The 25,480-nt window shown below is 38.6% G+C and overlaps 1 protein-coding gene across 1 annotated transcript in view; it reads right to left on the bottom strand.

Annotated features, from left to right (window-relative positions):
- ME1 (malic enzyme 1) overlaps positions 1–25,480 on the bottom strand; it is a 189,691-nt gene that overhangs the window by 112,851 nt on the left and 51,360 nt on the right. Inside the window, exon 4 of the mRNA XM_045498908.1 lies at positions 2,542–2,617. Within this exon, the coding sequence (XP_045354864.1) occupies positions 2,542–2,617 (76 nt within the window). The remainder of the gene's footprint in view (positions 1–2,541; positions 2,618–25,480) is intronic.

Raw genomic sequence — 25,480 nt, forward strand, 5'->3', positions numbered from 1 at the left:
AGTAACTCTATGAAACATGCGGGGGTTCTCCGGCACACACACAGACACCCTCACCATATGTCTTGTCTTCATTCCTTCTTTTCCTTCCCCAGGGCCTTTCTACTATGGTCACCCTGGGTGCAACACTCTTGCCTCTTCTTCCTTCTCTGATGCACCTTCCTCAAGCACTACTTACATAAAGCCAGTCCCCTTCTTTACATATGACATTCTATTATTTCAAGTCTAAACACCTCTTTCTGAATTTCAAGAACTTTCATAATAATTTGAAATCTGAATTCCACTACATTTCAACATTAACACTTAGCTTTGTTCAGGGCATCCAATTCACTTACTGCACAAAAATACACCATTCTTTTCCTGAACCAGATACTTACATGCATCTCTTCCCTTCCTAAGATAGGATCTTCTTCCCTTTGCAATTATCCAAAGCTAAATCTAAGTTCCAATTTTGCTAAAACAATTTAACTGTTTCAGCCTTCTCTGAATGATATTATCCTCTGAATGAATATGGAATTTATAATTTATACCAGTTTACGTACATATTGTCTAATAATTGATTGCCTTTGTTTTATGTGTGCCTTCAACTATACAGTAGAGACGACATCTTATTCTTCAATATTCTATTACATATAAACAGCTGCCATTTAAGTGCCTATTCTGTGTCAGATACTATGCTAGACTTTTAAAATAATAGTAGGTGTAGTTAAGATCAAGAATGTCAGTGAGGGCCTAATATTAAGAGTTGAAAGACTAAAGGTAGGCTACTAATGAAGATAAATATTCAGAGATGAGCTAGGAAAAACATAAAGGTGACTGTATTGCCTAGCTGTTATGATTATATGGATATTAATTATTAATATTAATAGCCATATTAATTAGCCCTCTCTACCCTAGAACTATTTTGTATATTGACTCATTCTTAAAATTCTCTCTAGATTCCAGTTAAATTTTAAGTGTCCTTCTTAGACATTTTATACTTCACAGAATTAACACATTTTGGGGGTAGTTCCTAAGGACAGGATCTGTGGACAGTGCAGTTTACCTTGTGGGAGAAAAGCTAAGGAAGCAACTTAGGTTAAAAAAAAAAAAAGTGAAAAAATTGGGAAGACTGGAAATCATGAAAAACATTCTGCTTTACAAGTTTGCCTGGTATAAGCCTCAAAGAGCAAAGTGAATCAATTCTAGCCATGACTGCTCAAAAGAAAGATCAGTAAGGGGGTGATGCTTCAGAAGTCATAGCTGCATTATCGACAATAGCCAAAGTATGGAAAGAACCCAAATGTCCAACGATGGATGAATGGATAAAGAAGATGTGGTATATACATATACAACGGAGTATTACTCGGCAATCAAAAAGAATGAAATCTTGCCATTTGCAACTACATGGATGGAACTGGAAGGTATTATGTTAAGTGAAATTAGTCAGAGAAAGACAAAAATCATATGACTTCACTCATATGAGGACTTTAAGACACAGAACAGATGAACACAAGGGAAGGGAAGCAAAAATAATATAAAAACAGGGAGGGGGACAAAACATAAGAGACTCTTAAATATGGAGAACAAACAGAGGGTTACTGGAGGGGTTGTGGGAGGGGGGATGGGCTAAATGGGTAAGAGGCATCAAGGAATCTACCCCTGAAATTATTGTTGCACTATATGCTAACTAACTTGGATGTAAATTTTTTAAAAATAGTAATAATAATAATTAATTAATTAATTTTTAAAAAAGAAGTCACAGCTGAAGTGCCTCTGGCACCCCTAAAAAGTATCAGTTTGTTCATTCTTACTCCAAAAACATAGCACAAAGTGCTTGGCACGTGGAAGGAAGGAAGGAAGGAAGGAAGGAAGGAAGGAAGGAAGGAAGGACGGACGAACAAGGGCCAAGGCAGGGACAAGTACTTCTCACATTCCTGAGACAAGGAAGGTGAAAGGGTCCATGTCCAAGAGCAAGGGCTCTGAGGCCTGCATGCACCTTCCAACTGCCACCCCTGCACTACTGTGGAGCACACTCCCCTTTCCTTTCCTCACTGAATTATTGTGATAATTGTAAGAGTTAATCCAGGTAGTGTCTCGCACTGAAAGCTACTAAATGCTGGATACTATTCTTATTTTATTTTCATTAGCTCACTCACAGAGGAAAGTCAGATGAGCTACTTAAGGTCACAATGGTAAAGGAAATGGTAAAGGAAATGGATTTTTTGTCTACCTGTGTTCCTCTTAGTGGATGATTAAACCCAACAAATGTGAAAAAGGATTTTGCTTAAAGAAATTCAGAGGCAACTTCAACATCTATTCAACACTTATCATTTATAATAAACAAAGAAATACTAAGAACTTAGATAAAAATAATGGGGAAACTTACTCTCTAAATGGTATCAGAATAAAATTAATCCAGTATGCAAAAATTAAAGGAATATAAATTAGGTGACATTCACTAGAAAAGCTAGTGAATGCTATCTGATATCATGAAAATTGTCAGCATGTTACAGGATAGAAAAAAGAACAAATTTGCCATAGTAGAAAAATTGGATAACTTACCTTGATGACATTTTCTGGCCAAGCATTAAGAACTGAAGCAATATGCCCTTGGTCATGGATACTAATAAAGAGACCCCTGACAGAAAAAAAAAAAAAAAAAGGTAGTTTTAATTTACTTCAGACTTGTGAAACCACCATGAATATTTAAATTTTTTTTCAAATTTGTTTGATACAGCTCCATTTTTATCAAACTAGTGAAAATTATTTCCTTACACATTTAAAAGCTAGGAATCTTATAAATTAGGGAGAAATTACCTTAAATAATGTATTGACATTAAAGGTAGATTATAATAATAAAGGTTCATTCTTATTACATATTCTTTAAGATTTTGTAATTAAAGAAGCATTCACTCTTTTATATACAGAGAATTAAATAGCATTATCAATTCCACTCATAGATTTATTTAGGCTTTCATTAAATAATATACGTAAAAGCACTTAGAAAAAGATGAAGTATATGTAAACAGGCATTTTCAGTATACACTCCACTTGATTACATAGTCACAGTGTGAAGATGAAAGCCTGTATTGGAGTGACTGGAGTCACTGACTGGCTGGAGTGACTGACGAATGCTGGGCACTCCTTTTGTGTGAAACTTACTTGATTTTTTTTTTAAGTTCAAATACCCAAGTTACAATTCTTTGATTTGCAGTCTTAGTTGCTGTTTTCAACTCTGTTAAGACTCAGTTGAAGTCTTTAACACTGCCTCTCCTGCCTCTCATTTCCTATGAAAACCTAACAACTAACTGAAAATTAAAATTAAAAATGAACTTCAATATCTTAATATCATTTAAAAGCTTTACTTTGGGGCGCCTGGGTGGCGCAGTCGGTTAAGCGTCCGACTTCAGCCAGGTCACGATCTCGCGGTCCGTGAGTTCAAGCCCCGCGTCAGGCTCTGGGCTGATGGCTCAGAGCCTGGAGCCTGTTTCCGATTCTGTGTCTCCCTCTCTCTCTGCCCCTCCCCCGTTCATGCTCTGTCTCTCTCTGTCCCAAAAATAAATAAACGTTGAAAAAAAAAAATTAAAAAAAATAAATAAATAAAAAAATAAAAGCTTTACTTTAGTATTGTTAAATGTAACTCAAATACAGAGAGCCAGATACAACCAATGTACAGCTTAGTGAATTTTTATAAGGCAACCACCCTTGTACATAATAGCATTTAAGCAGAGAGAGCCTTGCAGGCATCCCAGAAACCCTCCACATGTTTCTCCCAATCAAAACCCCCCTCCCCTCCTAAGAGTACCAACTGTCCCAACTTTTATGGTCTCTTTTCTTTAATTTATAGTTCTATCATCCAAATGAAAAGCCATCTCTAGACACAATTTGTCTTCTAAAGTTTCCCATAATCTGAATTTTGCTGATTAAATTCCTATGGTATAGATTAACAAATTACTCTTTCTTCTGTATTTCTTGAGAAATTGGTAATTGAATTTAAAGGCTTAATGAGATTCGTGTCCATTTTTTATAAGACACTTCATAGTTGGGTGTTATCAGAAGATGCATAGTATTATCACCAGCTAGACCTCAAGACTTGATCCTTCCTGTCCACCTGCTTGTACTCACTGACATTTGTCCTCTATTTTTCCTTACCTCTTCTTTCCAGCTTATCTCTTAACTGAGGCAAATGGAAAGTAAAACTTTCTCTTGAGCAACAGAGCCTATCCTGACCAGCCGGCCCAGACTACCCAAACTAGTGTGGATTTAACCCGACTCACACCTGAGCGGATGGATCCTGGAATGACCTCCAGAGTGACCAACAACTACCTTTATCTTGTTCTAATACTAGAATCTCTGCCCAGGGAGGAGGCACAAGCTCCATTTACATAACACACAATGTATGTATAGACATGTTTCCTTAAGGCACATGCATGACCTTATGCTTGCCTCTACATACAATGATGACAAGGCAGCCCTGTCTAAATACTCATCCTAACTCTAAACAAAAGAAACCCAACCACCCTTGCTCAGGAGTCATGGCTTTGGAAGCCATTCCCCATGATCTCCTTATTTGCTGCAAATAAAGTACTTTGTGAGATAACCTAACCCAGTGCAGTTTCTGATGCACAAACGAGCAAACTCACATTGGTTCAGTTACAGTATCTTGCAGTGTTTTGTGTGATTGCCACAGCTGCTAATGCTTAATATCTAAATTCATTAATTCATTAGGGATTACAATGGAATATTCCAATTCTGTCAATCATTCCTCATTTGCTGCAACTCTTCTTTAAAGAGAAATTTCACCACACCTATTGTTTGGTTACCCAATGGTAAAGCTGATAAAAAAGCTGGATTCTTCCTCTTTACTTACCAGTTTTATTTTAATGTTTATTTATTTATTTTGAGAGAGAGAGTGTGTGTGTGTGCGCACGCGCACGTGCGTGCGTGCACTAGTGGACAAGGGGCAGAGGGTGAGGGAAAGAGAATCCCAAGTAGACTCTGCACTGTCAGTGCCAAGCCCAATGCGGGGCTCAATCTCACAAACCGTCAGATCATGACCTGAGCAAGATCAAGATCAAGAGTTGGATGCTTAGGGGCACCTGAGTGGCTCAGTTGGCCAAGCATCCACCTTTGGCTCAGGTCACGAGCTCTCTTTTGGAAGTTCAAGCCCCACAACGGGCTCTGTGCTGATAGCTTGGAGCCTAGAACCTGCTTCAGATTCTGTTTCTCTCTCCCTCTCTGCCCCTCCCCTGCTCACGCTCTGTCTCTCTCAAAAATAAATAAACATTAAAAAAATAATAAAAAAAATAAATGAGTTGGATGCTTAACTGACTGAGCCACCCACGCACCCTTTTATTTACCAGTTTTTGAAATAAAGAGGACATTTGCTAGAATCCTTCAAGAATTTCCACTAAAGTGTGTGTGTGTGTGTGTGTGTGTGTGTGTGTGTGATCAAAATAAACTCATGGATTTAAACATATTTGATGTGTTTTAATCCATCACAGTTACTTTCTTTATTGATACTAAAATTGTCCCATACTTAGTCAGTGGAAGACTCTTCATGTTGGCCTGAGTCCTTTTGACATGACTATAGTTTTGGACAGCTTCCTTGATCTTGGTTATGACAAAATGTTCCTTTTTGTCTCTAAAAGGTCTGCCCAAGGCCCATGAGCCATTTCTTTAAGAATCCCTGTTTTCTTTTAGTAGAAAATGATATTTCAAGACCACAACCCAGGTAATAGACATCCCTCCTGCTATTGGTTGGCTAAAGTACTGTTATAGAAAATTAAAAACATTGTTAAGATTCACTTCCTACTTATGGCCAGAAATCTCAATTTGGCACTTTTTTTAAGTTTATTTATTTGAGTAATATCTACACGCAATACAGGGCTTGAACTCACAACCACATGATCAAGAGCCGTACATTCATCCATCTAAATCAGCCAGGTGCCCCAAATTGGCACTCTTCTTTTGCAAAATTTACCACTATGATTTCCTAGCAAATTCAACTTAGCAGTCTCTGAGAGGGCCATTTCACACTTTCTCTTTTCCCCTCACCTCCTACACCCATCTCCCTCTCTCAGCTGATGAGCAAATCTTCTTAGATCCAACAAGGTGAAAACTACCTCATCTGTCTAATATAAACTCCACTAACCCATCTGCATCTTTTAAAATAGATTTTTTTTTTTAGCAGTTTTAGGTTCACAGCAAAATTAAACAGAAGTTATAGAGATTTCTCATAAACTTCCTGCCTCCCCTCCACATGACTACCGGCCTCCTCACCCCCCCCCCCCCAACCAACAACATCCTTCACACCACAGTGGACACTAACACATCATTACCACCCAGAGTACATAGTTTCCATTAGGGTTCACTCTTAGTGTTGTACATTCTGTGGGTCTGGACATATTTATAGTGATATGTAGCCACAATCGTAGAATCATACAAAGTAGATTCACGGCTCTGAATGTCCTCTCTGTTCTACCTATTTATCCTTCCCTCTCAAGCCCCCAGCCACCACTGATCTTTTTACTGTTTCCAAAGTTTTCCCTTGTCTAAAATGTCATATAGCTGAAATCATACACTTTATAATCTTTTCAGATTGGCTTCTTTCACTTAGTAAAAAGTTCCTCCATGTCTTTTCATGGCTTCATAGCTCATTTCTTTTTAACACTGAGTAATATTCCATTGTCTGAATATACCACAGTTTGTTTACCCATTCACCTACTGAAGGACATATTGGTTGCTCCCAAGTTCTGGCAATTATGATGAAGCTATTAAAAACTTTTGTGTGCAGGTTTTTGTGCAGACATAAGTTTTTAATTCCTTTGGGTAAATATCAGGAATGCAATTACTGGATTGTATGATAAGAGGAGGTTTTAAGAACTCACAAACTGTCTTCCAAAGTAGCTGTATTGTTTTGCCTTACAACCGGAAATGAATGAGAGTTCCTATTGCTCTATATCCTGACCAGTACTTGGGTGTTGTCAGTGTTCCAGATTTTGTCATTCTAATAAACATGTAGTGGTAGCTCACTATTGTTTTAGTTTGTATTTCCCTGATGACGTGAAATGTGGAGTATCTCTTAACATGCTTATTTGCCATTAATATATCTTCTTTGGTGAGGTGACTGTCAAGGTCTTTGGCCCATTTTTAAATTGGATTGTTTCCTTATGGCTGATTTTTTAAGAGTTATTTGTATATTTGGGATAATGTCCTTTGTCAGATATATCTCTTGCAAATATTTTTTCCAAATATGTGGCTTGTCTTTTCATTCTCATCACAGTGTCTTTTTTTAACTAAACTCACTGCCAATGTGGGGCTCAAAATCACACCCAAAGATCAAGAGTTGCACAGTCTACCAACTGAGCCAGTCAGTCACCCCGACAGTATCTTTCAGCAAGCAGAAATTTTATGGGGCGCTTGGGTGGCTCAGTCATTGAGCGTCCGACTTCAGCTCAGGTCATGATCTCGCGGTCCATGAGCTCAAGCCCCATGTCAAGCTCTGTGCGGACAGCTCAGAGCCTGGAGCCTGCTTCAGATTCTGTGTCTCCCTCTCTCTCTCTGCCCCTCCCCTGCTCGCACTCTGTCTCTCAAAATTGAATAAACATTTAAAAAAATTTTTTAAGCAAAAGAAAGCAGAAATTTTAAATTTAATGAAGTACAGCTCATCCATTATTTCTTTCAGTGGATTGTGCCTGTGGTGTTGTATCTAAAAAGTCATTGCCATAACTGAAGTCATCTAGATTTTCTCCTATGTTATCTTCTAGGAGTTTTATAGTTTTATGTTTTACATTTAGGTTTGTGATCCATTTTAAGTTAATTTTTGTGAGAGATGTAAAGTCTGCCTAGATTCATCTTTTTGCAGGTGGATGTCCAGTTGTTCCAGCACCATTTATTGAAAAGACTACATTTTATCCATTGTGTTGCTCTGAATTTCTGCCTTCCCTCCTGTTACAGTGGAAGAAATTTCCTATTGCCAAGGCCAACCTCTCACACGCACTCTAGATTCTACTCCATCACAGCTTTTCAAGGGCTTCATTCCTACAATTATCCCATCTCTATGCTATACCATCACTTTCTCTACTGGATCATTCTTACTGGCATAAAAACCTGCCTTAATATTATCTATCTTCTGAAAAGACTGGGTTTTGTCCTCTACTCTCCTCTCTTCAGAGCAAAACCCTTCAAAGACTGATGTATTCTTTTTTATTTTTTTTTAGAGCTAATTGTCTTTATTTTTTTTATTTTTTTTAATTTTTTTTAATTTTTTCAATATATGAAGTTTATTGTTAAATTGATTTCCATACAACACCCAGTGCTCATCCCAAAAGGTGCCCTCCTCAATACACATCACCCACCCCCCACTCCCTCCCACCCCCCATCAACCCTCAGTTTGTTCTCAGTTTTTAAGAGTCTCTTATGCTTTGGCGCTCTCCCCCTCTAACCTCCTTTTTATTTCCCTTCCCCTCCCCCATGGGTTTCTGTGAAGTTTCTTAGGATCCACATAAGAATGAAAACATATGGTATCTGTCTTTCTCTGTATGGCTTATTTCACTTAGCATAACACACTTCCATCCATGTTGCTACAAATTCTTTCTCATTGCCAAGTAGTACTCCATTGTGTATATAAACCACAATTTCTTTATCCATTCATCAATTGATGGACATTTAGGCTCTTTCCATAATTTGGCTATTGTTGAGAGTGCTGCTATAAACATTGGGGTACAAGTGCCCCTATGCATCAGTACTCCTGTATCCCTTGGATAAATTCCTAGCAGTGCTACTGCTGGGTCATAGGGTAGGTCTATTTTTAATTTTTTGAGGAAGCTCCACACTGTTTTCCAGAGCGGCTGCACCAATTTGCATTCCCACCAACAGTGCAAGAGGGTTCCCGTTTCTCCACATCCTCTCCAGCATCTATAGTCTCCTGATTTGTTCATTTTGGCCACTCTGACTGGCGTGAGGTGATATCTGAGTGTGGTTTTGATTTGTATTTCCCTGATGAGGAGCGACGTTGAGAATCTTTTCATGTGCCTGTTGGCCATCCAGATGTCTTCTTTAGAGAAGTGTCTATTCATGTTTTCTGCCCATTTCTTCACTGGGTTATTTGTTTTTCGGGTGTGGAGTTTGGTGACCTCTTTGTAGATTTTGGATACTAGCCCTTTGTCCGATATGTCATTTGCAAATATATTTTCCCATTCCGTTGGTTGCCTTTTAGTTTTGTTGATTGTTTTCTTTGCTGTGCAGAAGCTTTTTATCTTCATAAGGTCCCAGTAGTTCATTTTTGCTTTTAATTGCCTTGACTTTGGGGATGTGTCAAGTAAGAAATTGCTACAGCTGAGGTCAGAGAGGTCTTTTCCTGCTTTCTCCTCTAGGGTTTTGATGGTTTCCTGTCTCACATTCAGGTCCTTTATCCATTTTGAGTTTACTTTTGTGAATGGTGTGAGAAAGTGGTCTAGTTTCAATCTTCTGCATGTTGCTGTCCAGTTCTCCCAGCACCATTTGTTAAAGAGACTGTCTTTTTTCCATTGGATGTTCTTTCCTGCTTTGTCAAAGATGAGTTGGCCATACGTTTGTGGGTCTAGTTCTGGGGTTTCTATTCTATTCCATTGGTCTATGTGTCTGTTTTTGTGCCAATACCATGCTGTCTTGATGATGACAGGTTTGTAGTAGAGGCTAACGTCTGGGATTGTGATGCCTCCTGCTTTGGTCTTCTTCAAAATTCCTTTGGCTATTTGGGGCCTTTTGTGGTTCCATATGAATTTTAGGATTGCTTGTTCTAAATTCGAGAAGAATGCTGGTGCCATTTTGATTGGGATTGCACTGAATGTGTAGATAGCTTTGGGTAGTATTGACATTTTGACAATATTTATTCTTCCAATCCATGAGCACGGAATGTTTTTCCATTTCTTTATATCTTCTTCAACTTCCTTCATAAGCTTTCTGTAGTTTTCAGCATACAGATCTTTTACATCTTTGGTTAGATTTATTCCTAGGTATTTTATGCTTCTTGGTGCAATTGTGAATGGGATCAGTTTCTTTATTTGTCTTTCTGTTGCTTCATTATTAGTGTATAAGAATGCAACTGATTTCTGTACATTGATTTTGTATCCTGCAACTTTGCTGAATTCATGTATCAGTTCTAGCAGACTTTTGGTGGAATCTATCGGATTTTCCATGTATAATATCATGTCATCTGCAAAAAGTGAAAGCATAACTTCATCTTTGCCAATTTTGATGCCTTTGATTTCCTTTTGTTGCTGATTGCTGATGTTAGAACTTCCAACACTATGTTAAACAACAGCGGTGAGAGTGGACATCCGTGTCGTGTTCCTGATCTCAGGGAGAAAGCTCTCAGTTTTTCCCCACTGAGGATGATGTTAGCTGTGGGCTTTTCATAAGTGGCTTTAATGATCTTTAAGTATGTTCCTTCTATCCTGACTTTCTCGAGGGTTTTTATTAAGAAAGGGTGCTGAACTTTGTCAAATGCCTTTTCTGCATCAATTGACAGGATCATATGGATCTTCTCTTTTCTTTTATTAATGTGATGTATCACATTGATTGATTTGCGAATGTTGAACCAGCCCTGCATCCCAGGAATGAATCCCACTTGATTATGGTGAATAATTCTTTTTATATGCTGCTGAATTCGATTTGCTAGTATCTTATTGAGAATTTTTGCATCCATATTCATCAAGGATATTGGCCTGCAGTTCTCTTTTTTTACTGGGTCTCTGTCTGGTTTAGGAATCAAAGTAATACTAGCTTCATAGAATGAGTCTGGAGGTTTTCCTTCCCTTTCTATTTTTTGGAATAGCCTGAGAAGGATAGGTATTATCTCTGCTTTAAACGTCTGGTAGAACTCCCCTGGGAAGCCATCTGGTCCTGGACTCTTATTTGTTGGGAGATTTTTGATGACTGATTCAATTTCTTCGCTGGTTATGGGTCTGTTCAAGCTTTCTATTTCCTCCTGATTGAGTTTTGGAAGCATGTGGGCGTTTAGGAATTTGTCCATTTCTTCCAGGTTGTCCAGTTTGTTGGCATATAATTTTTCATAGTATTCCCTGATAATTGTTTGTATCTCTGAGGGATTGGTTGTAATAATTCCATTTTCATTCATCATTTTATCTATTTGGGTCATCTCCCTTTTCTTTTTGAGAAGCCTGGCTAGAGGTTTGTCAATTTTGTTTATTTTTTCAAAAAACCAACTCTTCTTTCGTTGATCTGCTCTACAGTTTTTTTAGACTCTATATTGTTTATTTCTGCTCTGATCTTTATTATTTCTCTTCTTCTGCTGGATTTAGGCTGTCTTTGCTGTTCTGCTTCTATTTCCTTTAGGTGTGCTGTTAGATTTTGTATTTGGGATTTTTCTTGTTTCTTGAGATAGGCCTGGATTGCAATGAATTTTCCTCTCAGGACTGCCTTCACTGCATCCCAAAGCATATGGATTGTTGTATTTTCATTTTCATTTGTTTCCATGTATTTTTTAATTTCTTCTCTAATTGCCTGGTTGACCCACTCATTCGTTAGTAGGGTGTTCTTTAACCTCCATGCTTTTGGAGGTTTTCCGGACTTTTTCTTGTGGTTGATTTCAAGCTTCATAGCATTGTGGTCTGAAAGTATGCATGGTATGATTTCAATTCTTGTATACTTATGAAGGGCTGTTTTGTGACCCAGTATGTGATCTATCTTGGAGAATGTTCCATGTGCACTCGAGAAGAAAGTATATTCTGTTGCTTTGGGATGCAGAGTTCTAAATATATCTGTCAAGTCCATCTGATCCAATGTATCATTCAGGGCCCTTGTTTCTTTATTGACCATGTGTCTAGATGATCTATCCATTTCTGTAAGGGGAGTGTTAAAGTCCCCTGCAATTACCACATTCTTATCAATAAGGTTGCTTATGTTTGTGAGTAATTGTTTTATATATTTGGGGGCTCCTGTATTCGGCGCATAGACATTTATAATTGTTAGCTCTTCCTGATGGATAGACCCTGTGATTATTATATAATGCCCTTCTTCATCTCTTGTTACAGCCTTTAATAAAGTCTAGTTTGTCTGATGTAAGTATGGCTACTTCAGCTTTCTTTTGACTTCCAGTGGCATGATAAATAGTTCTCCATCCCCTGACTCTCAATCTGAAGGTGTTCTTAGGTTTAAAATGAGTCTCTTGTAGACAGCAAATAGATGAGTCTTGTTTTTTTATCCATTCTAATACCCTATGTCTTTTGGTTGGTGCATTTAGTCCATTTACATTCAGTGTTACTATAGAAAGATATGGCTTTAGAGTCATCGTTATGCCCATAGGTTTCATGCTTGTAGCGATGTCTCTGGTATTTTGTCTCACAGGATCCCCCTAAGATCTCTTGTAGGGCTGGTTTAGTGGTGATGAATTCCTTCAATTCCTTCAATTTTTGTTTGTTTGGGAAGACCTTTATCTCTCCTTCTATTCTAAATGACAGACTTGCTGGATAAAGGATTCTCGGCTGCATATTTTTTCTGTTCATCACATGGAAGATCTCCTGCCATTCCTTTCTGGCCTTCCAAGTTTCAGTAGAGAGATCGGTCACGAGTCTTATAGGTCTCCCTTTATATGTTAGAGCACGTTTATCTCTAGCTACTTTCAGAATTTTCTCTTTATCCTTGTATTTTGCCAGTTTCACTATGATATGTTGTGCAGAAGATCGATTCAAGTGACGTCTGAAGGGAGCTCTCTGTGCCTCTTGGATTTCAATGCCTTTTTCCTTCCCCAGATCCGGGAAGTTCTCAGCTATTATTTCTTCAAGTACACCTTCAGCACCTTTCCCTCTCTCTTCCTCCTCTGGAATACCAATTATGCGTATATTATTTCTCTTTAGTGCATCACTTAGTTCTCTAATTTTCCCCTCATACTCCTGGATTTTTTATCTCTCTTTTTCTCAGCTTCTTCTTTTTCCATAATTTTATCTTCTAGTTCACCTATTCTCTCCTCTGCCTCTTCAATCCGAGCCGTGGTTGTCTCCATTTTATTTTGCAGCTCATTGATAGGATTTTTTAGCTCCTCCTGGCTGTTCCTTAGTCCCTTGATCTCTGTAGCAATAGATTCTCTGCTGTCCTTTATACTGTTTTCAAGCCCAGCGATTAATTTTATGACTATTATTCTAAATTCACTTTCTGTTATATTGTTTAAATCGTTTTTGATCAGTTCGTTAGCTGTTGTTATTTACTGGATGGTTTTTTGAGGGGAATTCTTCCGTTTCGTCATTTTGGATAGTCCCTGGAGTGGTGCAGAACTGCAGGGCACTTTCCCTGTGGTGTCTTGAATAACTTGCGTTGGTGAGCAGGGCCACAGTCAGACCTGATGTCTGCCCCCAGCCCACCGCTGGGGCCACAGTCACACTGGTGTGTGCCTTCTCTTCCCCTCTCCTAGGGGCGGGATTCACTGTGGGGTGGCGTGGTTCATCTGGGCTACTTGCACACTGACAGGCTTGTGGTGCTGGGGATCTGACGTATTAGCTGGGATGGATCGGCAAGGTGCACAGGGGCAGGAGGGTCAGGCTCAGCTGGCTTTTCCTTCGGAGATCGGCTTCGGGAGGGAGTCAGACCCGCCTGAGGGATGGATCCACAGAAGCACAGCATTGGGTGTTCGCGTGGTGCAAGCAAGTTCCCTGGCAGGAACTGGTTCCCTTTGGGATTTTGGCTGGGGGATGGGCGAGGGAGATGGCGCTGTTGAGCGCCTTTATTCCCCACCAATCTGCGCTCTGTCGTCCGGGGCTCAACAACTCTCCCTCCTGTTGTCCTCCAGCCCTCCCGTTCTCCGAGCATAGCTGTTAGCTTATAACCTTCCAGATGTTAAGTCCCTCTTGCTGTCAGAACACACTCCGTCCGGCCCCTCCGCTTTTGCCAGCCAGACTCGGGGGCTCTGCTTGGCCGGCGGGCCGCCCCTCCGTCCCGGCTCCCTCCTGCCAGTCTGTGTAGAGCGCTGCCTCGCCGCCCTTCCTACCACTCTTCCGTGGGCCTCTCGTCTGTGCTTGGCTCCAGAGACTCCGTTCTGCTAGTCTTCTGGCGGTTTTCTGGGTTATTCAGGCAGGTGTAGGTGGAATCTAAGTGATCAGCAGGATGCGCAGTGAGCCCAGCATCCTCCTACGCCACCATCTTCCAAGACTGATGTATTCTTACTGTCTCTATTTTCTTACCTCCCATTCTGTCTTCAATCTACTAGTAAACCTTTTTTTCCCTCACTTCTCCACCAAAACAACTCTTACCAAAGTCACTAACAACTCACATCTGACTGCAGGCAAAGGTCAATGCTCAATTCTCATCTTACTTGACTTCTCAACTGTGTTTGACGTGACATTAAATAGTATGTTCATAATGATGACTCTCAGACTTCTGTCTTCAACCTAGACCACTTCCTTGAGCTCCAAACTATGTATTTAGCCAACTACTTAACTCCTCTAATCATTCAGGCCTCAACTCTCAGCTGAGTTCCTCAAACAGGTCTTTTCTGATAACAGCAATTAAAGTACTTCCACGCTAACATTTTGATCATCTTCACAATACTTCCAAGTATCTGAAACGATCTTATATTTTCACATTTACTACCTGTCTCCTCCTTGCCACCACCACCCCCAGTATACATATACACACAATGCAATGAGTTCCTTAAGTACAAACTCTATTTTTCTCACATTAGTAACTCCAATGTCTTTAACTACGCTGGCACATAGTATGTGTCCAACAATATGTGCTGATGATAGTACTGAAAAAATAAGTCTTCTATAACCAAAATTCTTAAAGTACAGAAAACATGAAATAAGCCCAGATTTACACTGACTTATTAAATAACCAAAAGTTATAGTATGATAGTAAGTGCTAAAGGCAGATTACTGATGATTGTCTGACTCAACAAAAACATTAATTTGCCAAGTTGGCACTAAATTATATCCTTTCCTGGGTTTTCTTTTTTTTTCTTTTCTTTTTTTTGCTATTGCACATGAATTTATTTTGTTTCTCCAAAATAAGAATAAGCTCTGTATTAGTAACACGTTTTTTTTGGATCCCTGTCATATCCAACTATGCAATCAACAAGATCTCAATGAATTATTCTAAAATTAAAATGAAATATTTTTGGACTTTTTAAAGAAGTCCAAATTGTTGAATTATCTAAAATGTTCTTGGCAATATATCATTAAGTAATATTTCTTGGGAACTTGTTAGTTATCCAAGGTTTTCCAAGCACCACTAGTCTCAGGAAATAGTATCTCAAAAAAAAAAAAAAAACAAAAACAAGAGGGACAACGAATGATACTAAAATTTACATAAATTAAATGCCAAGGTTTATTATACAAAGATATGAGCACGACTTCACTGGGAGATTCATTTAACCACCTGTAATCTCTTGTACTGAGCAGAGATTCATTAGTGGCTAAAGTGCTTACTCTTACAGAGAGCTCAATAAATGAAGCATCTGTAATGTCCCACCAAATCAAGCATTTTGGGAGAATAATTTGCAAAACTTCATGTAATATCTCCTTGATCAGAAAACTAATGAGATACCCAAAAATCAGCAGGACATGACTCATACTTGCTGGTATAGAGTTGAATATAAAACATTAATCCTCAACATATACATATAGTTACATATATACAAATGAAAACTTTAGACCAGAAGGTTATTTATCAATGATATTTTTAAATAAATGGAATTTCAATAAACACTTCTCCACCCATGTTTTTGTTGATCAGTTTATTTAGAATATTTCATTTTATCCAAAGTATATTAAATATGGAAACTAAAAATACTCATGCTTTTGTGTCTAGTTCATGTAAGAACTAAGATAATTTGAAAATGTGGGTCATTTTCTCATGTACATACTTCAAACTTTTCTCATAACCTCTACATTGTATATACTGCACTCTCAAAAGAGATTTATGAGATAATATTCTTAATTCTTCATGTTGCCTCAGATAAATCCCTAATGAAGTTTATTTCATATCAAAATAGAATTCATATTCTAACATGCAACCCTCTATTATAACTAGGCTTCAATTTTCTTTTGGAAATTAGTTCATGACCCTGCTCCTGACCCAATGGAGGAGGCAAACACTCTACTATTTTCTATAGGAATCCTCTCTCCTGTTACAGAAGCTCATTTTAATATCTTTTGAAATAAGAAAATTAGACCCCATATTTTTCACAAATTGTGAGTATGCACTAGTGAGTCCTGGAAGTCAGCCCAAAGTGGAGTCATATCAGCAGATCTGAGCTAATGGGAAAACAAAGTGCTTAAGAAACCTAAGTTCAGGTAAAATGTAGGTCTAATCAAGAAATACCTAGGATAAAGGTACAGAGTTAGGAGTCATATGCCTACAGTTGAAAAGAGTAGAATATGGGATGAGCACTGGATGTTATATGTAGGGGATGAATCACTGGAATCTACTCCTGAAATCATTATTGCACTATATGCTGACTAATTTGGATGTAAATTAAAAAATAAATAAATAAAATTATAATTAAAAAAAAGAAAAAAACTAGATCAATTTGAAAAAGAAAAAGAGAATAGCTTGCTAAAGAAGAAAGAAGTGAAGGCCAAGGGGAAAGCATTCCAAGTTAGTACCCACAATGAAAGAATAGGATGACTAAGAGTCCTGGAAGGGCTCTTAGGAGGGAAGGAAGGGAAGGGGAAAGGGAAGAGGAGAGGAAGGAAGGGAGGGAGAGAGGGAAGAAAAGAAAAAAGGAAAGGAAAGGAAGAAAAGGAAACAAAAGAAAAGGAAGAAAAGGAAATGAAAGAAAATAAAGAGAGAGAGAGAGAGAGAAAGAAAGAAAGAAAGAAAGAAAGAAAGAAAGAAAGAAAGAAAAAGAAAAAGAAAAGAAAACAATTTAAAAGACCACCAGTGTTTCTAAAGCCAAGGGAATTCAAGGGAGGGCAGTGTTAAGAAGGCATGGATTAATATTAATTTCCTGCAGTAAATGCTTAGAGGAATTCTAAGTATATTAAGAATTTAACTATTTGAGAGTCAAGTAGCCAACGTGATGTCTCATCACTATCAATAATTTAGTGCATTTCCTACAAACAAAATATTCTCCTACATAAGTATAATAAAAAAACTAATACTAACACATTACTACCATCTGATTCTCAGACACGATTCATATTATACCATTTGTCCCAATGATGTCCTGCATAACAAAAGTCCAGTTCAAAGTCCTATGTTGTACTTAGTTGTCATGATTCTTTGGTCCTCCTCGATGTGGAACATTTCCTCAGTCTTTCCATGACTGTCATGACCTTAATACTTTTAAAGTTACAAGTCAGTATTTTTGTGGAATGTCCCTCAATTTGGGTTTGTGTGGCATTTCCTCATGACTAGATTCAGATTATACATATACTGCAAGAATATCACAGAAGTGACACTGGCTTCTTCTCACTGCATCCTATCAGGTGGCACTGTTCCTGGTCTGTCCCATTATCGGTGATGTTCACTCTGATCACTTGATTAAGGTGATATCTTCCAGGCTTCTTCACTGCAAAGTTACTCTTTCTTCCCTTTGTAATTAATAAGCATTTTATGGGATGATTCTTCAAAACTCCCCATTTCTCTGTCCAATTTTCAATTTATTCATTTATTTATTGATATCAATGTGGGCTCCTGTTCATTACTTTACTCAATAGGTTTTAATCGGTAGCAAATATTTATTTGATGCTCAAAATGTCCCAGATTTAGCCAGAGGGAACCCCTTCAAGCTAGCTGCTTTGTCCTTTTGCCACAAGGACATTCTTTGAGCACTTCCTTACTTTCTGGTACAGATGTCCTCAGCTCATCTTTTAATTATACTGGCACAGCCCTGGAATCAGTAATTTCTCTAAGGAACTCTGGTTCCTTTTGATGGAAACAGTACTCAGATCTGAGTGCTAGATGTGCTCATTGTTACTGGGGTATTGCTGCTCCTAGGACAACTCAATGGACAGAAAAAGAATATATGTATGTACATATATACTTCATACATGTATGTGTATACACATGTGTATGAGTATTATACACATATATATTTCTATACCTATGTGTATATATAATACATACATAATATATACATTTCTATACCTATCCATCTCATCTATCTATACACTGAAAACCATATGGTCACACTAATACCCTCAATTCCAATTCAACACCTAAGGGCTCATTCTAGTGTTCTCCCTTCAGTTTTCACACTTGTAACAACTTTCTCCTATAGTGAAAAACCTAGCTCCTATTATGCTTAATATATTTACTTATTTGACCAGTCCTCTTGTATGAAACCAATCCTGTCTCCCTTCCCATGCAGACACCCTGCTCACTTCACTAAAGCTCCAATATCTGAAGTAGGCAGCCCTCCTACACAGGTGCCCTCTCCATCCACTGGGGCTCTGACACCCAGCACTGGACCACCCTCCTACAAGGACTCTCCCTTCACCTTGCTTGGCTCTCACACCCTGACTCAGGCTGCCCTTCTATGTGGGTGTTCTTAACCCTGCCCAGGCTCCAACACTCCATGCTGGGTCCCCACCCTTTTATTTATTTTTTTAATGTTTATTTTTGAGACAGAGAGAGAGAGAGAGCAGGGGAGGGGCAGAGACAGAGAGGGAGACATAGAATCTGAAGCAGGCTCCAGGCTCTGAGCTGTCAGCACACAGCCTGACATGGGGCTCGAACTCACAGACCATGAGATCATGACCTGAGCTGAAGTCGGATGCTTAACCTACTGAGCCACCAGGTGCCTCCCCTTTTTTTAAATGTAGTCCCCACCCTTTTAATTGGAGACTGAAGCACCATGAAGTAGAGACAGGATGCAGCCAGACTGCTGCTGTCACCTCTGAGGAACATGACAAAACTGACACTGGATATGTAGAAAGAAGCTATAATTATTCTCGGCTGCTGGAGGAATACCAACCTCGAGTACACCTTTAAGGAATTTTACCTTGGAAGTATTTTCATTTTCATGTCCTCTGTTCATAGTACTTGTGGAAATTATTTTCCTAATTGTTTATTTTAGACTTTTGTTTGTTGTAGTTTCCCATTTGTATGTGGTGAAACAAGTGGATTTTTCTCCTTTCAGATTTCTTAACATTTGTTTTAAGCATACAAAATCCTGTCTTATCAATTACTTTTCTCTGTTACCCTTTTTTCTAAAAAAATCTATCTAAAATTTCAGTATACTCTGTGATATGAGGATTTAATATCTCACTTCATACTTTTCCAAATATCACACTTTTGCTATTACTACACTTTGACCTTGTTAAGGTCTCCTGTCTTTTGACACCTGCTTTTTTTTCCCTTCAAATTATCAGTCGATCCTGACTGAATTTCCTTCTTTTTTTTAATGTTTGTTTATTTTTGAGGGGGGTGGTGCAGAGAGAGAGGGAGACACAGAATCCAAAGCAGGTTCCAGGCTCCAAGCTGTCAGCACAAAGCCCGATGCAGATCTCAAACTCACTAACTACAAGATCATTACCTGAACCCAAGCCAGACGCTTAACCGCTTAACCGGCTGAGCCACCCAGGTGCTCCGTGACTGAATTTCCTTCTTAATGCAGCTAGGTTTTATCCATTCCACCAACTAGTCTTAACTCTCATGCTTTCTTCTCTTTCCATCACACCATTTCTGAAAACCTTCAAATCTAAATCAATCCATTTGCCTTTATTTTCCTCAGGCCCTACTGCCTGTCAATAGGCATGTTTGAATAATGTTTGAAAAGGGCATTCAATCAGGTGTGTTAGATCCATTAAAACCTCAGGTTTCCCATCAATCGATAAATTGATAAAAAAGACGTGGCACATATATATGATGAAATATTATTCAGACATAAAAAACAATGAAATCTTGTCATTTGCAATGAGATGGATGGAGCTAGAGAGTATAATGCTAAGTGAAGTTAGTCAGAGAAAGACAAATACCATATGACTTTACTCACACGTGGAATTTAAGAAACAAACTAAAAAAAAAAATGAGCAAAGGGAAAAAACAAGAGAGACAAACCAAGAAACACACTTGACTATAGAGAACAAACTGATAGTTACCAGAGGGAAGGGGGGCGGGTGTGAAATAGTTGACAGGGATTAAGAGTATACATCACAATAAGCACAATAAGAGTAATATACAGAGTTGTTAAATCACTATATTGTACACCTGATACTAATACAACACTCTATGTCAACTATTGTGGAATTTTAAGATAAAACGAATAATTAAAAAAGAACTCACAGTCTCTCCAGTGTCAGCTAGGTCCTCACAACTCAACATGACTTCCTTAAGTGTCTTCTATTGGCTATTCTTAGATTACTCATTAAAGCTACTTCATATTTCTCCTGTCTCCCATTCCCACCCCTCTACACTATTATCAGATGAGCACACTTTTTTTCTTCACTCTGAAGAAACTTTCAGCTCCTAGTTATCCACCTATAAACTGCCTTCCGTTATTCATTAGTGAGTAAAGTGTCAGTATCACTGTCCTGTGGTCTAGTTTACCCCCATGCTGTCACCTTCTGACCACTCAGTCCTCTTCATTAAATGCTGGCATTCTCCAGGGTTCAAGAAAACAGGTTTTTTTCACTCTAAGACACAGTGAAGGCTGAGGGATTCTGCTTTGTTCCCCACCTTGGAGTAATTGTTGAGGTTCCCTTTGCCTTAGCTTCAGCTGAATGTCTGATCTATCTCCCTTTTTAGTCCCATCTTTGCTTCTGGCATTTGATCAACTAATTCAGCCTGAGAACTATCCAGTTTTCAACTCTGGATGGTCTTTTAGGGATTCATTTAGGCATCCCTCCAATCCCTCCAGCTCCTCTTCATGGCCAGGCTAGCTTCTAATTGCTTATCAGAGGCAGTTCAAGTGTTACCTTCTCTTGAAACTATTTCCTGACCCACATTCAAGCTGAGTTGGAACCTCTCTGCAATCCCATAGAACCTGGCTGTTTTTCTCTATCATAACACTTATCATATTTGTCATATAGTTTTTCACTTTCTTATGTCTGTCCTACCAGATTATGAATTCTTAAAATCAGGAATCCTGCTTTTCTTACAGAAAGAAAAGAAGGAAATAGGGAGTTTTTAGAGAAAATGTAGGTAAGGAGAAAAGAAGGTAGTTCGGATAGGACTATGGCACCAGCTGACCCAACGGTGGCTAACACGCTAGTGCCAAAAACTGGACTGGAGAACACTCAGGAGCTATGTGGCCCATGTACACACTTTGGTGGGGGGTGGGGGGGTTCTTCTGAAAATGACAAGACCAAGGAACAAATAGAAGAAATCAAAATTTAGGGGAAAAGTCCCTGGGAAAATACTGCAAGAATCAGAGCCAATGCCCCGTTCAAGGACGTGGAATACTGGGGGCCCAAGATATGAGCAGTGTGAGATCTCAGTGTTAATATGGGAGCCACAGATCTTAATGACAGCAAAGGATTTCAGAAATAAGGGGGGAACCAGAGACACTAGGTCTGAGGAAGAACCATGATTGTTAAGAATACACTAGCTTTGGGGCATCTAGGTGGCTCAGTCGGTTGAGCGTCCAACTTCAGCTCAGGTCTGATCTCACCGTTGGGGAGTTCAAGCCCCACATAGGGCTCTGTGCTGATAGTTTAGAGCCTGGAGCCTGCTTCAGATTCTGTGTCTCCCTTTCTCTCTGACCTTCTCCTGCTCACACTCTGTGTCTCTCTCTCTCTCAAAAATAAATAAACATTAAAAAATTAAAAAAAAAAAAAAAGAATACACTAGCATTAAGAGAAAAGAAAATAAAGTGGTTTAAGGGCTTCAGTCTGTCTTACTCAGAAATAAAACTACAATGAGACAGAGCCTGTAGATGAGAAGGACTCAGTGGAAGGTGCAAGGGCCAAAGGAAAAGTGACATCCTTGTGACTGATTACCAATTCTAATATAGAAGTAAAAAAACTTTTTTTTTTTCAACGTTTATTTATTTTTGGGACAGAGAGAGACAGAGCATGAACGGGGGAGGGGCAGAGAGAGAGGGAGACACAGAATCGGAAACAGGCTCCAGGCTCTGAGCCATCAGCCCAGAGCCTGACGTGGGGCTTGAACTCACGGACCGCGAGATCGTGACCTGGCTGAAGTCGGACGCTTAACCGACTGCGCCACCCAGGCACCCCAACAAACTTTTTAATTGAGGCCTGAAGAACAAGGTAGATTTCCTATTTCCTCTAGTCAGCTACTTCCAAAAGTAAGGTTTTTCTTTTTTATTATCACATAATATCCTAATATTACTAACATGAGTAATATTTTTCTTGGTGTAACTAGTTGATTTTGTTCTGCGATGATACTCTTGTGAATTTGCTTTGTTTATTGTAGATAATACTTAAAGTTCTATTTCGAGTCAATTCTCCTGAGGAGGGAAAATGTGTGGCGGGCAGATTTCTAAGATGGGCCCCACGATCTCCCAGCTGCTGGTGTTCACATTCCCACTACCAAGTACATGATGGATTGTTCTCTAATTAGGTTATGTCAGAGGACGGAATATGCTTTTGCTCAGGTCAAAATCTGGCAGTTATTATAGTAAAGTCCCATATATTTTCAATCCAATTAACTTTGGTATAATAACATTTAAACTGATTATACAGAGGTTTTTAAAGGGTCATAAAAGAACAGGGGCACCTCAGTAGCTCAGCCAGTTAGGCATCTGACTCTTAATTTCAGCTCAGGTCATGACCTCACAGGTTCATGGGATTGATGAACCTTCAGGCACTCTCTCTCTCTCCCTCTCTCTGTGGCCCTCCCCGGCTTGCCCACAGGCTCTCTCTCAAAATAAATAAACATTAAAAAAAAAAAAAAAAGAGTCTTAAAAGAACATCAAAAAGGATTTAATGTTTTAAAGGGAAACCATTAAAGGATAAGTTTTAAAAGAATGCAGTAGAGGAAGCACAAAAAGAAAAATATAACCATTTTTAAATATTTATAGGATTATTACAAAAAGTATAAAATCATTATTTGTAAAACTTCTATCAAGAATAAAATTTTAGATAGGGGTGCCTATGTGGCTCAGTCGGTTGAGTGTCTGACTCTTGATTTTGTCTCAGGTCATGATCTCACAGTTCATGGGTTCAGGCCCCACATTAGTCTCCGTGCTAACAGTGTGGAGCCTGCTTGGGATTCTCTCCCTCTCTCTCTGCTCCTCCCCCTCTTGTGCTTGCTCTAAATACATACATACATACATACATACATACATAGATTAAAAAAAAGAATCAAGTCTTAGATAAAACACAAGTGACCCATGCTTGCATTTGTAAAGCTCTTCAATATTCAAGTGAATAAGTTTAGGAAGATTGTAGAAGATATGAAAGGTTTTCTCTGATAATGGAAGTTAAGGAAATAAAGTAGTTAGTATAGCCAGGTCTTTTCTTAGTCTGTACTACTATTATTCCAATATACTATATGGTGAACAGAAAAGACACAACAAATTTTACAATTTAACTCTGCAAGGGAAAAAAACAGTCACCCTTATCTACCTTGGGTTCAGTCCCTTAGAAAATATTTGCTTCCTCTAAACTCCCTTGCAGTAAAGAGAGCAGTACCAAAGACACCAGAAATATCTACTGGATGCACTAAAATTCTTTGAATAGGATATTATCAGGAGGAAAATTAAAAATTCCCAGAGCTAAGAAGCAGAAGTTAAAATGAGGAGAAATGGAGAAATGGCCATAGAAGAGTAAACTGCTATTCATAAAAACAAACTAGCACCAATTACTTGCCAAGCGTCCATCTTATTTACCCTGTTTGAATTAGCAAAGTCTATCAGAATAGAATAACTACCTAGTCTCACATTGAGGCTGGTATCTCAAGTTTCCTTCCAAAATTATAAATAGCAAAACAGTAAAGGGGAAAAAGCACTTTTCTTCTCACTGTTTAAGGGAAAATACATATTATCCTATCAGACATTTATTGGCAAGGCAAGGGAAAAAAATCCTTCAGTTACTTGATGTCTATGGAATGAGAGGCCTATCCAGAGCCAGTATAAACTGACAATTGCAGTAGGATCCAAGAACGGAAATAATAGAGACACTCAGTGATGGAAGTGCACTTAGATTCATGCCACTGCTTTTGATGCAAGAAGTCAAAGCAGTAAGAACAAGCAGCAGCAATGAAAAACCGATACAGAAGAATTCAACTGCTTCTACACATGTAACACTTTGTTCAGGCCTTTAAGATTTGCTCCAATGTTACATGTTACACTTGAGCTCACCATCCCATATCCAAAGTCTTTGGGGAATCTCTACATTAATGTAACAACCTCTATTAATCCATTGTTGTTGCTATAAATGGACTAACATATAATTCCTCATTCTTGTTTCTCTGATAAACAGCATTCTTGGATAGCAAGCAGTTCTTAGTTGAAGCTTTGTTTTCGGGTTCCTTTCAAATCGCTAATAAAGTAAATCCCACAGTCTTAACTCTGGGCCTTTATCCAGAAGTCTTTCCTTTTGCTAATCTTTACTTTCTTTGGAAGTATTCTTGCAGACTATTTTATCTAAGCCCAAAATTAGTGATCAAAGCATTTAACCAATTAATCCCATTTCCTTTTCTAATATTAAAGAAAACTGAGAGACCCCATATGCATATGCTAAGAATTACAGGAATAGTTTTTATTAACCTAAAAGAAAAATACTGCTGTGTACAGACAGGCATTGTCCCTAGGTAGTCTTTTTTTTTTTTTTCCCTTCCTTTTCAGAGAAAGAAAATTCATCAACAGAAAAATATAAGCCACATGGGCAGACTTGGGATACTGCCAAATACAGTTCAAGCAAATTCCTTTAATATGAGGCCACTTTTCCAAAGGGTTTTCCAGGGGAGGTTGCCACTGCTGGGTCCTAGAAACTGGTTCTCCTCAGTCTTATTCCAAGAACCAAATAATGTCCATTTTCCCTCAGATTTAGACCATCCTCCCACAAATTCAAATTTACAATCACTGGAAATCTGTCACTGGTTTGCTTTAAGTCAAGCATAAGTGAGAAATATGCTTTCAAAAATCAAAGCTGTATTATCACCATGTAAGAAGACTTCTAGAAAGTTAAAGGACAAAGTTAAACAGCATTAACTCAACATAATAGAGTTCTCAGGCTACTTTCTTTGGGAGTTGTGCTTTACTCCAGTTCTGTCTAGGTTACGGACCCCTCCTATCATTCCCTTGTACTCTATCACGGTGCTTATCACACAGTGTTATTACTTATTTAAGGTTTACCTCCTCCATTAGACCATATGCTTCATTAGGCAAACTGTTATGTCTGTTTTGTGCATGATTTTACTACAACGACCTAACAGAATGTTTGGCACAAAGCAGGTGAGTCGGATTAAAGTTAGCCACAGATTCTTTGATACTCCTCCCATAGAAATGTGGGGTCTATGTCCCCTCCTTGATTCTGCTCTTCATTCAACACAGTATGGCAGTTAACACTAACTACTAATTAGTAACTGCTAATTTCTAACTAGTTCTCAAGAGACTAGCAACTCCATTTCCGGTCTCTTAGAACACTTGCTC

This window comes from Leopardus geoffroyi, chromosome B2 (assembly GCF_018350155.1).
Source record: "Leopardus geoffroyi isolate Oge1 chromosome B2, O.geoffroyi_Oge1_pat1.0, whole genome shotgun sequence".
NCBI lineage: Eukaryota > Metazoa > Chordata > Mammalia > Carnivora > Felidae > Leopardus > Leopardus geoffroyi.